Here is a 16,118-nt window from a genome sequence, read left to right as displayed (position 1 = left end):
GCAAAACCTTTTTTTCTGTTTCATTCTTATTCTCGTTTTAAAAGCAGGGATGGCAATAAGACTGTTGCATAGTACTTTCATCCATTCCTGGTTTTGCTATGTGTAAGCCACACCAAAGCTTGTTACCTACACACACTGTGGCTAATCAAGTTCGCAGTAAAACCTGGAACAAGTGAAACTGCTATGCAGTAGGAGTCTTATTGCCATCCCTGTAAACGCTCTGGTTAACCTATAAGAGAATGTTTCTAACAAAAAACACTGCTTAAAAATGTTCCTTGAAGTTCTGTGGGTTGGGCATCTGCATGTCTTTATCACTAGCATAGCAGCAACATTTGAAAGTGACTTACTGGTAAGTGGTGAACTGAAGACACTCAGAGTGGCTCCAATGAAAGGTGATGAAGGCACACCTTGATCTGTGTTTTGCACTGCACAAAAAAAACAAACAAGCACTGTACAGAAAGCAGTCGATGTGTGCAGCTTTGGGGGAATGCAAACAAACTGGACTGTCAACAAAACGTTATGGATACAGAGAGTTCACAAAAGGCTCAACTGTGGGATATTCTTGTTGAGGGGGAGGGCATGTGTGGTCCAGTGGTTAAAGAAAAGGGCTTGTAATCAAGAGGTTCCCGGTTCAAATCCCTTTTCAGCCACTGACTCGTGTGACTCTGAGCAAGTCACTTAACCTCCTTGTGCTCCGTCTTTCGGGTGAGACGTAGTTGTAAGTGACTCTGCAGCTGAGGTATAGTTCACACGCCCTAGTCTCTGTAAGTCGCCTTGGATAAAGGCGTCTGCTAAAAAAAAAAAAAAATGAACACAAGATGTCTGAATCGACCATTGATGGGCAGTATTGCCTCCTCTCGTTCATAAACGATGTTACGCTCTTAATATGAACGTTGTTCACTAGAATTGAACAGGATTCTGCAGACTGTGTGTGGTTTGTTTGTGGTATAGTGCAATAGTGGAAAGGTGCACAGCCAAGTCACAAATAACACGAGGCAACTTGTGCAAAATTATCCTTAAACCTTTCAAGCAACTAAAGGTTTAACACCGTACAACTTTTTTTTTCCCTAGCAAGTGAACAATGTCCGCAGTGGGAATCGATCAAACTAAACGTTAAAACAATACTAACCAATGCCGATTTGAGCTACGTTGAGAAAACTGCTTAAACAACGTCGCATACACTATGTTTAATGTTTTTATTTTTTATAATAATTAACGACAAATATAGAAAAAGGGATACCGAAACGTGCGTGTATATCAGATTGTTTACTAGAACGAACACGGTGTAGAAATACAAACAACTAAATAAACAAACAGATACATAAATAAACATGTTTTGCGGTGCACTCCACAGGTTTCTTAAATTATAATTGTGCTTTTCAGTGTAGTTTGCCCTTACCTGCCCCTAATCCAAGACTAACGTCGAACCATTCCAGGCCCGACGCCTCGACATCGGGAACTCGAGGCAGAGGAGAATGGCTCCCGGCGAGGGAATTAGTATTATTATCACTATTTAGAGCAGAAAACAAAATATTATATTCCATATTAACAATTACTGCGACTAACGAAACGGTATGTTGTGTTTAAAACACGCGAGGTCTGCCGCTACAAGAGAAAAGTGATTAAACCCGAACGCGACTCCGCTGAGGAAGTTTAACTTCGCCCGTTGCCATGGCGATTAATTAGGTGTCAGTGACGTGTTAACTCGTCAATTAAACACGATATATGAATTGTGTTGTTATTATTCTCAAAAACAATACAACCTCGATATAATTGCTTGTTTAGGGTTTTTTTTTTTCTCAACTTCCCAATGTATCTTTGTTAATTAATGGAGCGTATGTTGAAAACAGTGTAGGCATTTTTTCCTTGCTATGGCACCTACACATTTATTTATATTTAAATCTATTAATATACTTAGTTAAGGATGTAACGATATACTATTCCTTATGAAAAGCCTGTTGATAAAATGAAAGGATCGGACCAGAGTCAAGAAACATAAGATGTATTTTTTTTAATTTTTTTTTATTAATTAAGGTGCCCATTCATAGTATAATCCTCTTCACGATTACATTATAATCCTGGAACAATAACTTCCTTCAAGAATATCCACTGATGACTCGACCATTAAATCTGTTCACAAAGCATACACACACACACGCACGCACACGTACAGTTATACAAAGCAAGCACGTTGTATACCACGACCTCAAAAGCGATGCAGAATGGCGTGTCGTTTACTACAGACTCAACACGTTACTGTATGCATTGCTGTTTGTTATTATAAACGCCAGCTCAGCTTGCTTGAGTTTAGCCTGCTGTGTACTACTGGGTATTATTTTAGAAATAGCTCGGCCCCTCCGGGTCTGCTGTCTGCAGAATTAACTTGAATGTTCGACCAGGCTTTTTTTTTTTTTTAAGGGTTCTGTATCGCTTTAATGAGCCGCGGTTAGTGAAATTAGTGATTCAGTAACTGAGCGCCTTCTCTCTGTTTAACTTCACAGTACAGTACACACGCTGCCGTCTCCTCTCCTTTCATCTCTCCACCAACCTGCTCAACTATTTACATTTACCCACCCACGCACGCACCCACGCACCCACGCACCCACACAGCAGCGTGCACATTTATCAGAACACCTCCAGATTTGTCATTTACATCCTTCCTATACCTGCCTGCATGCAAACCTCTGGGCGTGAGAATTTCCATTAAACAACTTCTAAAAAGTCTCGTGCATTTTCCCCCCTCATTTGTGGCTACGTGTTCCCTTTCTCTTATTATTTTAAGTTAATTACATGCATGGCCAATTAAAGTTATCAATTACACTACTGGACAATCACTAATTTGCATATATATATTTTTACCATTTTCCAAGATTTTCAGTTCCAGTGGTTTGATTTTCATACGCCCAACAAATCAAAACTACAGAAGCAAGGAGGTGCTCTGATATATTTTCACACTGCTGTATATATGTGTGTGTGTGTGTGTGTGTGTGTGTGTGTGTATGTGTGTGTGTGTGTGTGTGTGTGTGTGTGTGTGCAGGTATTTTTAATTAGTATTTATGCATTTGTCTTAAACTCTCCAGGCTGGACAGATTGCATGCCATGCTTTGTCATTTTATTATCATCATCATCATCATTATTATTATTATTATTATTATTATTATTATTATTATTATTATTATTATTATTATTATTATTATTAATAATAACATTCAATCATACAGCATTCTTGAAGTTTATTTGTGTTTCTGACCCCTCTTGTGCAGTTTGAAAGAAAGAAAATAACACAGGGTTTGCGATTCTACCTTGCCAGCAGCATTGCTGTAATGCAAAAACAGACAGCGCAAGCCTCATTGTTAGTTACACACAAACAAGTTCCTTGAGAACACAGAACAGCTCACACAGCCCTACAACAGGGATTCAGTATAAAGACTCCCTTAAAAAACAAAAAAACATGGGATCGCCTTAGACAAAAAAACAAGCAGCTTCTTAGAATTCTTAATATTAATAATTAAAAAATATACATATATTATTATTATTATTATTAACACACGAAAAAAGTCATCACAGTTTAAATTGTCCTTCACTTTTTGAACGCCTGTTACCTGCCCTAGGCTTGAACAGAAATGGAGACTCCTAATGCAGACTTTCAGAGAGAAATGCTTGTACATTTTAATCTCCTTTCTTTATGGGAGTTTAAAAGCCATCCAGTTTTTAGTACACTGTTGCAGACAAACACATAACTACACAATGTACTTAAACAGTAAGCTAATGCCATTTCCATAATACTATCTACTGAAGCTCACCCTTAACACATGGCTTCAAATATTTCATGTGCAGTCTAATTCAAAGCTGGATTGGACCTCGAGGAAACGAACAAGACAAACTGGAGACAGGGAAGGCAGGGAGACTCCCATTTCAGAACAGACAGAGCCGGTCCAGGTTTTACTATCAGTTTGAGATTAGACCCATCTCAGAGATTGAAAGATCAGGGTGGCCTTTACCAGCTCGCAGTAAAACACGGAGTGGCTCTGCAATGGGAGTCTCTGTTGTAAGAACGGACACTCAAATCTGTGCACCTTATTCATTTTCATCAATATAGTATATCATATAATGCTTGTATATGTGGTGTAATAGTGGGCAATGGAAACAGAACACTCAGACTAGGACTGGACTGGTCCACTGGAGTAAGAATCGGGGGGAGCTGTCCTCCAGAATTTGACCTGGAGCCTTGGGTCAAGCTATTGTAAATGATTTGGCACCCCTTTGTATTAGCCCCTGATGGTCTGACCCAGGCTATCTGGCAGCTACAGCCCTGTTTACAACACACACATTTATGATTATTATTAGAATATAATACAGTACAAAATTATAATAACATCAATAATAAAAAGCAGAGAAAAGAACAGCTGTTTTGTTTTTTTTTCCTTCATCACAAGAAACTACCAGATAAAAACAGAATTAAGGTTGAATGTAACCCTAGAAACAGCGCCTTTGCAAAGGACAAAACTGGTTGTGTCATTTCAAAATAAATGACACTTCAAAACACAGACAGGAGAGAGAGCACTTGGTCCATGATGTGCCATACATTATTCATAATAAAAACTATACATCAACAACAACAATAATAATAATAACAATAATAATAATAATAATAATAATAATAATGTTTTGTGGGTTTTACCCATTTTAGGCTACGTTGTAGTTTTTTTTAGCATTTTTAACTGGCATCTATTGTTATTTTAATATTCTCTTTAACTATATGTGTTATGATAACTTACTCTAGTTAAGGCTATGTGTAATGCATCAGATTACATAAATAAATACAGATGGAGTTTAAATTGATTTCTTTTTGTAAGAAATTAATTTGTTATTTAAGGGGTTAAGCAACACCCAGAATGTCCCAAGAGTGACACCTGGTGGTTGAAAATGGTATTAGGAGCAGTTGGCAAACACCGCTGCTAATGCACTCTGAACCCCTTTCTGTGGCAGATCCAGTTGGCTCTACCAGAACTGCTCTGAGGTCACTACACTGCCCTAACCCTCAAACCCCGCCCCTGCAGTGTTACTGCAATTCACTGGGATGCACCACGCTGGGCACACGCCCTTGTAGTACTGTGAAGTCATGCTGCAAGTACTGGAGGTATTGCAGTAGTGCTGCATTCAAATTATTGCACAGTGTTTTGGCAGCCAGATGTGCATTTTAATGCTAAATCTACTCATATCAAATCACTTGCCTTTTGTGAACATAATAAATAACCTTTTCATTTTTTTACACTGCAGTTACAGGTCCTTTCAAACCTATATATTATGGATATTTATAATACATATATGATCTTCATAACGCTAGCTCTATACTCCTGTATATTTCTGTGTGTCTGTGTGTACAGCAAAGTAGGAAGCTATGTTTGCTGCTTTTGAATTATCTGTACTATATATTATTATTATCATATATACCTCAACCGTATTGCCAGTAATGGCAGTCCACTCTGAAGAAGCCAGACACTTTTTCTAGTTTGTATCTTGTTCCGTTACCTCATCCTAAAACCCAACCTCAAAAAAAAAATAAAAAAAATATATTATGACTATTACTATTGTCATTATTATTATTATTATTATTATTATTATTATTATTATTAATATTATTATTATTATTATTTTTTAGGCAAGAAGCTTTTCTATAGGCTATTGTGCAAAACATCTGCGCTCTAACAATGAATCAAGTGTCGAGGGGCAGCATGGAGCCGTCGCTCCCCTCTTCGAAGGCGTTGCCGGGGACCAGGCAGGCGGTCTCCGAGGGCAGCCCCTGGTCACCCCCGGACGAGGAACCCTCAGCGTCGCTGGGCGGCTGGGCGCTCCCGATCCCGGAGGGGGCAGCGTTGTCACCAGGGGGCTCCCCAAACCCTCGTAGCGCGTCCGAAGGAGCCCCGCAGTGCACCCCCAGTGCCGCTCCTCCACAACCCCCCTCTTTAGGGGCTGCCTCAGCAGTGCGGAGCTCCAGGACTGGGCTGGGCTCAATCTGGTAGAACAGCAGCTCCTTCTGGGGCTGCTGCTGTTGAAGCTGCTCCTCGTCGGGGCTCTCGGTGAAGCACAGCACCCCCGGAAGCAGCTCCCCTTGCAGGATCACCCCCTCCTCCTCCCCCTGCCCCAGGAGGCACATTCCCGGGCTGTCCCCTCCCTCCTCCTCCTCCTCTCTCCTGCGTTCCAGCTCCTCGGCGCTCTGCAGGTGCAGCACGGCCGTCTCGTTCTCGCGGTCCAGGCTGTCGGGCTCGGGTTCGGGGGGGTGGGGGGGCGCGGGGGGCTGCCTCTTCCTCTCCAGCTGCTCCAGCTTCAGGAGGGTGTGCAGGTAGTGAGATCGGACCCGCGCCGGGTTGAACTCGATGCGCCCCGCCACGTTCCCACAGCCGTCCCGGGAACAGCCACACGGGAACGACATGCGATCCACCTGGAGGGGGGGGCGGGGAGGGAGTGTTTAACTGAGGGACCTGGTGCTTGCCATGCCAGCCTGGATGAGAGAGCAGGTGAAAGACTGGCAGAGTGCTAGACTGACCTGGCACCTGTGAGTCTGTTCAGTTGGCAGCGAGCAGATCCCCTGGGAACAGAGTTGACATAAAAGGGAACAGCCTAGCTGGATGAGGGACTGTGTTAGGCCAGGGAAAGACTGAGCTGGTGCTTGTGATATCAATCTGTAAGCAGCAGAATTAAATGGGAGACTCCCATTGCACAGCAGTTTCGCATATTTTACTACAAGCTTGATTAGCCACAGTGTGTATAGGGAACAAGCTCAGGTGTGTCTTATTATAGAAGCGAAACCAGGACTGGATCAGTCTGCTATGCAATGGGAGTCTTATTTCCTTCCCTGGTGTGTGTGTGTGTGCTTCTAAATATCCACGTGGTTCCTGAGCTACAGCCTAATGTATAGATCCCTTTACTGCATTCCTATCTCTGGGATTATGCGTTCATCCACAGATTATCGCCGTCCCTGTTAGACTGACCAGGGCGGGCTGGCTGTGGGACTGACCTGGCACTTGATCCCGGCCTGGCTGCAGCGGCAGTGCTGCGGGTCACAGTGGAGCCGGCAGTCGCAGCCACACTCCTCGCGGGAGAGCCGGATGGCGCGCAGCTCGCTCTTCTCCTCCCCGTCGATGCGCGAGATCCCCGAGGCGCGCAGCAGGGCCCGGCGCCGCTTGGTGGGCAGCGGCTGCAGGAAGAAGCAGTCGTCCACCTCCAGCCCCTCCACGTCCAGCTCCTCGTCCGACACGTCCTCCAGAGTGAGGCTCTCCGCGGCCGGGCACAGCACTGCACCGTTCTGAGTCAGCTAGGAGAGAGGGAGGGGGAGTGAGGAGACAGAGAAAGAAAGAAAGAGGGGGGAGTGAGGAGACAGAGAGAGAAGGGGAGAGAGAGCGGGAGGGAGAGAGAAAGAGAGGGGGGAGTGAGGAGACAGAGAGAGAGAGGGAGAGAAAGAAAGAGGGAGGGACAAAGGGCTAGTGAGTCAGGGACAAAAGGGTGTGTCTCTGTGTCTGTCTGTCTGTCTTTACCGACATTATATGGATCCTGTCGACTATGCCAAATTACAGCTGTGTGTCTGTGTATGTCTGTGCATGTATCTGTGTGTATATCTGTGCGTGTGTGTATCTTTATGTCTGTGTGTGTTTCAGAGAGAAGGCGTGAGAGAGGAGGAAGGGGAAGGAGAGGAGCCTCCGAGCTGAGGAGAGAGAGAGAGAGAGAGAGAGGAGACGCAGCGAGCGGGCCGAGCCCCTACCTTCATCTTCCTGGCGCGGAGCTTCTCGTGTCGGAGGTGCTGGCGCAGGGCCTGCCGGTGGCTGCTCTCCTGCTCGCGGGCGAACTCCCCCAGCGTGTAGCGGCGGATGGCGCAGTGGTGCCGCGCCATGCCCAGGGAGCTGCCCCCCTGGCTGGGCACGCTGGTGAAGCCCTGCCGCCTGGAGAAGTAGAACACTGTGACTGCGTCGAAGCGAACCCGCTTCCGAGAGGAGCCTCTGTGACCACGCAGGATCGAGGTGGCTGAGGGAGAGGGGGAGAGAAAGAGGGAGAGGGGGGACAGCTCAGCATCCCATTACAGAGCAGTCTAATCTGGTCCCAGTTTTACATTCTTGTGAGGTTCGTAACAAGACTCCCATCGCAAAGCAACTCTACAGTCTGAACTACAACAGCACAAAACACGATGGAAATCAACATGCTCCCTTAATATAATTACATAACTGGCTAAAGAAAAAACAAAGAAGGTTCCCTGCTGAATAGCGACAGCTGTCCCAGTGCCCCAGTGCCCTCATTATCCGGGGCTGGGGAACAACGCGCTCGTTAAAATGAAACCAGGGCAGGTCTTGACATGGAATCGGGTTTTTAAGAGGCAAAACCTGCACTGATGCTTATTTTAGCATTACGGCTAATAAGATCTTAAGACTGAGAGACTCGCAGGGAAGTGCGTGCTGCAGGGAGGAGGAGAGGGAGCAGGGAGGAGAGAGGAGCGGGGAGGAGGAGAGGGGAGGAGAGAGGAGTGGGGAGGAGGGAGCAGGGAGGAGAGAGGAGCGGGGAGGAAGGAGGATTGGAAGCTGGCAGACTCACGGGTGAACTGCGCGCTGCAGGGAGGAGGAGAGGGAGCAGGGAGGAGAGAGGAGCGGGGAGGAGGGAGGAGTGGAAGCTGGCAGACTCACGGGTGAACTGCGCGCTGCAGGGAGGAGGAGAGGGAGCAGGGAGGAGAGAGGAGTGGGGAGGAGGGAGGAGTGGAAGCTGGCAGACTCACGGGTGAACTGCGCGCTGCAGGGCAGGTTGACGCTGTCGCAGCTGTCCGCGCTCTCGCTGCTCGACACCTCATCGTCGGAGTCCTTGGGGGAGGAGTAGGGAGACTCGCTGTCCACCTCCTCGAACCTCCGCTTGAGCCCCGCACAGCCCAGCACCGCCATCGGCCACCTGAGAGAGGAGAGAGCGTGACCCAGATCTCCTGTTAGGTGGCTTCGTCTCTTTCCTTCCTCCTCCTTTCTATTAAATAAGGTGATGCCAGCAGCCGTTTCCATGGAAACCGAGGGGCACATTTTACACAGCTGTGCAAAGCAGGGAGGGGCGACAGACTGAAGCCAGATAAACGCTAAGCTGGGAAAAGCCAGCCGTCAAGCTCAAAGATATTCAATAAAAACAAAGACTTGATCCAAACATCCTCCCCCAGCCTCTCAAGACCCCTCAGGAAGCAGGAGCGGAGCAGGGCCGGGGCCCCGGCCTGGGATGAGGATGAGGATGATGCTTTTCATCCTTGTGCTGCGTCCGTCCGTCAGTCAGTCAGTCAGTCAGTCAGTCAGTCAGTCAGTCAGTCCGCTCGTATCTTGCTGGTTGGATCCACATTACCGCTCTCTCCGAGAAGCATTCTTCTCCTCTTTGCTGAACCAGCCCATCATGCCTTTCAGTTCTATTCACTAAGGATTAGAACTCAGGGACAGGGAGGGAGGCTGGGTGGCTTAACGGTTAGAGCCGAGGGACTGGGTGAGAGGGAGGGAGGGTGATCTAAGCGGGTCACAATCCTGGAGGTGGTACCAACCAGACCCGACCCGATTGGGAAGAGATCGGCCAGTATGGATCTGCATCAGAAACACCGAACACAGCGGAGACTGATCAATGGAAAGCTCACTGTTTTAAAAAGGCAGGAGAGTGAACGAGTCAGGATCCGATCTGCAGTTCATATCTGTTTGTGATGGAGAGTGAACGAGTCAGGATCCGATCTGCAGTTCATATCTGTTTGTGATGGAGAGTGAACGAGTCAGGATCCGATCTGCAGTTCATATCTGTTTGTGATGGAGAGCGAACGAGTCAGGATCCGATCTGCAGTTCATATCTGTTTGTGATGGAGAGTGAACGAGTCAGGATCCGATCTGCAGTTCATATCTGTTTGTGATGGAGAGCGAACGAGTCAGGATCCGATCTGCAGTTCATATCTGTTTGTGATGGAGAGCGAACGAGTCAGGATCCGATCTGCAGTTCACATCTGTTTGTGATGGAGAGTGAACGAGTCAGGATCCGATCTGCAGTTCATATCTGTTTGTGATGGAGAGTGAACGAGTCAGGATCCGATCTGCAGTTCATATCTGTTTGTGATGGAGAGCGAACGAGTCAGGATCCGATCTGCAGTTCATATCTGTTTGTGATGGAGAGTGAACGAGTCAGGATCCGATCTGCAGTTCATATCTGTTTGTGATGGAGAGTGAACGAGTCAGGATCCGATATGCAGTTCATATGTGTTTGTGATGGGGAGTGAACGAGTCAGGATCCGATCTGCAGTTCATATCTGTTTGTGATGGAGAGTGAACGAGTCAGGATCCGATCTGCAGTTCATATCTGTTTGTGATGGAGAGTGAACGAGTCAGGATCCGATCTGCAGTTCATATCTGTTTGTGATGGAGAGCGAACGAGTCAGGATCCGATCTGCAGTTCATATCTGTTTGTGATGGAGAGCGAACGAGTCAGGATCCGATCTGCAGTTCATATCCGTTTGTGATGGAGAGTGAACGAGTCAGGATCCGATCTGCAGTTCATATCTGTTTGTGATGGAGAGTGAACGAGTCAGGATCCGATCTGCAGTTCATATCCGTTTGTGACGGAGAGTGAACGAGTCAGGATCCGATCTGCAGTTCATATCTGTTTGTGATGGAGAGTGAACGAGTCAGGATCCGATCTGCAGTTCATATCTGTTTGTGATGGAGAGTGAACGAGTCAGGATCCGATCTGCAGTTCATATCTGTTTGTGATGGAGAGTGAACGAGTCAGGATCCGATCTGCAGTTCATATCTGTTTGTGATGGAGAGTGAACGAGTCAGGATCCGATCTGCAGTTCATATCTGTTTGTGATGGAGAGTGAACGAGTCAGGATCCGATCTGCAGTTCACATCTGTTTGTGATGGGGAGTGAACGAGTCAGGATCCGATCTGCAGTTCATATCTGTTTGTGATGGAGAGTGAACGAGTCAGGATCCGATCTGCAGTTCATATCTGTTTGTGATGGAGAGTGAACGAGTCAGGATCCGATCTGCAGTTCATATCTGTTTGTGATGGAGAGTGAACGAGTCAGGATCCGATCTGCAGTTCATATCTGTTTGTGATGGAGAGTGAACGAGTCAGGATCCGATCTGCAGTTCATATCTGTTTGTGATGGAGAGTGAACGAGTCAGGATCCGATCTGCAGTTCATATCTGTTTGTGATGGAGAGTGAAATGGCAGAATCGGAACACACAGATGCGTGGGAGTGCGTTTTCACGTACAGTAACTGTACATACAAACCACGCAGACATATCTACATGCACAGCACAGACGGTGCTACATAAGCTGCGTCTCGGCTCGCTGTTTACTCAGTCTTTGCACCCTCCTGATCACTGAGCGATAGCTGTTTTGTTCCCCTCAGTTTCTTTGTGTCTTTGTGTGCACTAGTACAGTATAAAGTCTTCTGCGGGGATGATGAACTGACCTGCATGTATGTTTCCAGCTCTAGCAGCACGGATATTGAAGCAGGCACAGACACAGTTTCGTTTTCTATTTATTGGAATTTCTCCACATCAGTTGCCTCCCGTCTTCAATTCATACAAACAGAAAATCAGTCTATAAAAACCATCAGAAAACTGAAGGCACCTGAATAAAGGATGTGTATACTGAACACAATCACACACACACACATACATACATATACTATTATATATACAGACATACATATACTATTATATATACAGACAAACATTATATATATACACATATATATATATACACACACACACAGATACATATATATATATGTGTGTGTGTGTGTGTGTGTGTATAAATATTATATATAATCATTGATGTAGCTGCGTGATTGATGAATACATATATAATATAATCTATATAATAGCCATATTTACTCCTAATTATAAATGCGTTTCATCTCCTACATCGTCTAAATAATGCATCAAATACTGCGAAGACAATGCAACACCAGTACTTATGCAGACAGACAGACAGACGGATAGACAGATAGACGGATAGACGGATAGACGGATAGACAGATAGACAGATAGACAGATAGATAGAGGCATATTTTTTGTTCTGGTGTGTCGTGAGAGCTCACAACCCTCACAGCTGCCTCGTCTGTACCCGGGCAGCATTTGACGCCCTTCTCTGTTGAATTACACAAACCCACCCTGAGCGTTGTAATTGCACACGGGAATCGGTGTTACTTACCCGACTCGGCGGCTGTGAGATCCGTTCCGCCCCGCGTCGGTCCCGTTGTTTTATTTAGTTCCAGTGTTGGTTTGTGTTTGTGGGGATTTCTGTTTTCTGAGAATGGCGTTTCTAACAGGGCGAGTCCTATTGCTGTGGACCGCTTTACAAACGCATATAATATATATTATATATATATTACATATAAAATAAACCGGTCTTTTGATTAAAATAAAAAAGTACAGTACTGTAAACGTCAAGTAAATTACAAGAAAAACTAAATTAAATACGCGATTAAAACACCACGTTGTAGGATTCAATTATTTTTTAATAACACTAATGACGACAATAATAATAATAATAATAATAATAATAATGTTATATGATCCGGGGCAGACCGGAGAGAGCTAGGGGGTGGGTGGGGTGTATTTATATATTTATTAGTTAAAAAAAAGAAGAAAAAAAAATCTAAAAAGTGCAACGAATCCTTGATTTCAGTCCGAGTCCTTTGACGTTCCTGAGAAAATGAAAAATCCTCCGAGTCGAGTTCCGCAGATACGGGAATTCTTGGGTTAAAAAATACACACATATATATATATATATATATATATTTCTCCACGCCACGTTCACTCTTGTAATAATTCGCTTTTTATATATATTTAGTTACAAAACACACACACACAAATGAAATGATGACACACTCCTCGACCGCAGACCGGCACCCCGACCCCCTCCAGCTGCCCCGGCGTTACCAAAGTAACAATACGGGCTGGAATGTTACTCTGCCATTTATACCTCCCTGATGACGTTGCGGGTATCGGGAACCAGCTGGCCCCCCGGGGGATGCTGGGAACTGTAGTTCCACCAAGCCCACACAACGCATACAAATCCTACTTGTTTTTTTTTTATATAAAGCAATCGCTACGTAGTGTATAGAAGCAGATATTAGATTTAGCATAGAAGCGTTTTAATGCCGGCGTTGCTCCGAACTGTTAAAATAACGGTGGACCACGTGCGATCGAGTTTTTTCTTTTTTTTTTTTAAGGAAAAGCAAAAACTACAATTCCCAGACACCCCCCTCTCATTGACCGGAGCTTTGTCGTTCCTGTACAGTCCGCTTGCTTCCAAAAACTAACGGATAAATACTAAATAAAATTTAAAAATAAAAATTATAACACGTCTTTACTGTGGGGTATACGATTTGTGTTTTTATTTGACTTTTTTATTTTTTACAAATCGTTTATATATATATATATATATATATATATATATATATATATGTAATGGGGTTCGGTAACTGCATATGTCAGAATAGTTTGTTTCCGGTGGAGTACCGACGGCAGTAATATTTGATATAATTTTTAACCCACCGTTTCCACGTTCGTGGGTCAAAACTGAAGATGCGTGGCATTGTCGCCATGGAAACCTGTGTATTTATGCGTGTGTGTGTGCGTTTATGTTTGGGTGTGTTCCCTTCACTCGATCATAATCTGAGCAGGACAGCGCCGGTGCAGGTCGGTATTTTAACAAAACAAACATAAAAAGTAATATTTGAAATTCACCCCCTCACCCCCCCCACCCCCCCCCCAGCACTGCTAAATGACCTCCAACCCCCACACACCACACCCACAAGCGCACACACAAAAGCATCGCCCACATTACTGTCTACCAATGTGACGACGGTTTTTCAAAATACATCATTACAGAATCCATACAACAAAACCAGGATTCCTAAAGATCCATACAGAACGTCTCCGTCCGTTCTAAGAGCGCCGGGTGATCCACGTGTATTCCACCGGAAGATTCCAGAAAATCGAATTCCATGAAGATTAAAAAAACAAGTTAAACTCCTTCAACCTCTCGCCCAGCAGCAGCAGCTGACTCCGCACTTTCCAGCCCCTCCATCGAGGGGAAACTCCTCTCGCTGACCTCTCTGCTCACACACTCGCCCCCTATTTAGCACAGTCGTTAACCCCGCGGTGCCATTTGCACCTTTACGCATGACAATGCAATCACGTGTGTGTGAGAGAGAGAGAGAGTATTTATACACTGCATCTTCACAATGAGCTTCAGTAACCTCGACTCTAAAGTCAATTCAGTGTTGCTCCCTGCGTACCGTTTCCAGTATGAATAATCAATGAATCAATACATTTGTATAGCCCCTTATTGAATGGGATAAGAATTTTTTTTAAAAATGTATCTGAGCAAAAATATATATTTCAGTTTTAATAATAATAATGCAATCTGGTTTGAGCGGTCTGGATCGCCTCCAGTATTTTATTTATTTCAGAAATGTTTTACAAAACAGAAAAGCGCCACTGGACACGTCACATGCAGACAGTAAAAAAATAAAATTGAAATAAAATAAAGCTTTAAAAACCTCAAGGATCGGATCGCATTGCACCCGGTCCTGGAGGTGCCTCCCCTCTCCCCTCTCCCCTCTCCCCTGTAATCCTAAACGAGCGATTCAGAGTGAACCCAGTCAAGACAACAATATATTTTCATTTTATTGGTATTGAATGTCTTGTTATTTATCATCTGTGGTTGCTTTCGATTACACGGTTTAACTAATACACCACGTATATAATTACAATCAAACCACAGATATGCGTGTGTGTAAGTTTAACTAATTTGAATATTTTATTAACTCATTCTCCTACAGATGGGTGTTTTGACGCGTATTAACAACGTTTATTAATATCTTACAGTCTGCCTGACCAAAGCCTTATATACTTTACATGCAAACAAGCCAGCTGGGTTTGTATGGCATTATAAAGGGCTGGTAGAGTAAACCTAAGATTCAACATCCCTATTGCAACAGCAGATCCGGCTCCTCAGAGGAGGCCAGTCTCCCTTATAAACTCCTATCTGCTATTAACCACAGTGCCAGCAGTAGCACATCACGTGACCTGAGCATGGGTTTTAATTGGAGGGGTCCAGAGAGTTGTTCATCAGAGGAGGCAAGCCTCCGTTTCAAACTCCTCTCTCCTATAACCTCACGCAGGACAGCACTAGCGTTTGCAGACAAGGTTTTAATTGGAGGAGAGACTCAAACCGTCCCCGCCCCTGCTGAAGCACTGCTGTAGGCCTACTATGAATTAAAATAATCCATCATAAAGGAAGGAAACTTTTTAAAAACACTATATGTTAAACACATCCGTTTTAAGCCATTGGTGGTTGCATTTTAAAAGGCAGAATACAGTAAGTATGCTGCATTCAAGCATACAGTACGTAACTGAAAAATATTACATTGAAATAGAATGACCTACAGATTACTGCTGGTATGATCAACACTGTAGTCGTGTTACGATGTAGTGAAAACGGCAAAGGATTTCTAAGATCTGAGGATATTAAATGCTTCTACCCTTCAGTCGTCAGAGGCTAGACACAGCTCATATTTCAAAGCAAATACATCAACGAAAAGCAGGCAAAAAATGAAAATAAGGGACCGTATTTCCTAGGCTGTCAAAAGCCACGCAGAATGACCCGATTGCATCCGTGTTTCTAGTTTCTTTTTAGTCACTCGATCATTCATCCTTGACCATGACACGCTTGAGTGACTGTGACTGAAGCAGATGCACTTAATCACCTGATTAAGACGCTGGATATGGAGCGATTTCAGATGTTGAATTGCAAGCTTAAATAAAAGCAATAAAGAAAATCACAGAAAAAAAAAAAAAAAACAATATGCCACGTCTGTCAAGACAACAGCGCCTTCGTGCGATCGACATGCTGGAGGCTGGACTAGGGCACTGTCATTTTTCAATCTCATCTAGTGAATTTTATTTAAATACAAGTGATACGTTTCTTTTGATGGTCAAATATAAGTGATACGTTTCTTTTGAAGCTCAGTATAGTATGGCAATTCTGTGTACAGTACACCGTCACTCAGTTTTTAGTTCGGATAATGTTTGTAGCATTATACAGCATAGA

General features: G+C 44.4%; 3 protein-coding genes across 9 annotated transcripts in view; all 3 read right to left on the bottom strand.

Annotated features, from left to right (window-relative positions):
- Positions 1–1,615, bottom strand: part of LOC131720871 (uncharacterized) — a 34,113-nt gene extending 32,498 nt beyond the window's left edge. For all 6 annotated transcript variants that reach the window (XM_059013184.1, XM_059013186.1, XM_059013182.1 and 3 more), the window contains exons 1-2: positions 1,400–1,615; positions 348–425 (exon numbers count right to left, since the gene is read on the bottom strand). In XM_059013184.1, coding sequence (XP_058869167.1) covers positions 348–425; positions 1,400–1,544 — 223 coding nt within the window. In that variant the 5' untranslated portion in view covers positions 1,545–1,615. The remainder of the gene's footprint in view (positions 1–347; positions 426–1,399) is intronic.
- The window catches only part of LOC131720872 (alpha-globin transcription factor CP2-like), a 63,577-nt gene that overhangs the window by 44,120 nt on the left and 3,339 nt on the right, over positions 1–16,118 (bottom strand). The window lies entirely within an intron of this gene.
- Positions 2,402–13,435, bottom strand: LOC117401056 (cysteine/serine-rich nuclear protein 2). 2 transcript variants are annotated; one of them, XM_059013178.1, is made up of 6 exons: positions 12,207–13,435; positions 11,461–11,563; positions 8,759–8,925; positions 7,760–8,019; positions 7,019–7,315; positions 2,402–6,442 (listed from the first exon to the last, which is right to left on the bottom strand). In XM_059013178.1, exons 3-6 carry the CDS (start codon positions 8,916–8,918, stop codon positions 5,717–5,719), a joined length of 1,443 nt encoding a protein of 480 aa, XP_058869161.1. In that variant the 5' UTR covers positions 8,919–8,925; positions 11,461–11,563; positions 12,207–13,435; the 3' UTR covers positions 2,402–5,716. The 2 variants fall into 2 exon arrangements, with proteins under 2 accessions (XP_058869161.1, XP_058869160.1); XM_059013177.1 differs by lacking the exon at positions 11,461–11,563 and having other exon boundaries at positions 12,207–13,433.

The sequence above is a fragment of the Acipenser ruthenus genome, chromosome 45 (assembly GCF_902713425.1).
Source record: "Acipenser ruthenus chromosome 45, fAciRut3.2 maternal haplotype, whole genome shotgun sequence".
Classification (NCBI taxonomy): Eukaryota; Metazoa; Chordata; class Actinopteri; order Acipenseriformes; family Acipenseridae; genus Acipenser; species Acipenser ruthenus.
Note: the sequence above shows the minus strand (reverse complement) of the source record. Positions and strands in the feature narration are given on the sequence as shown.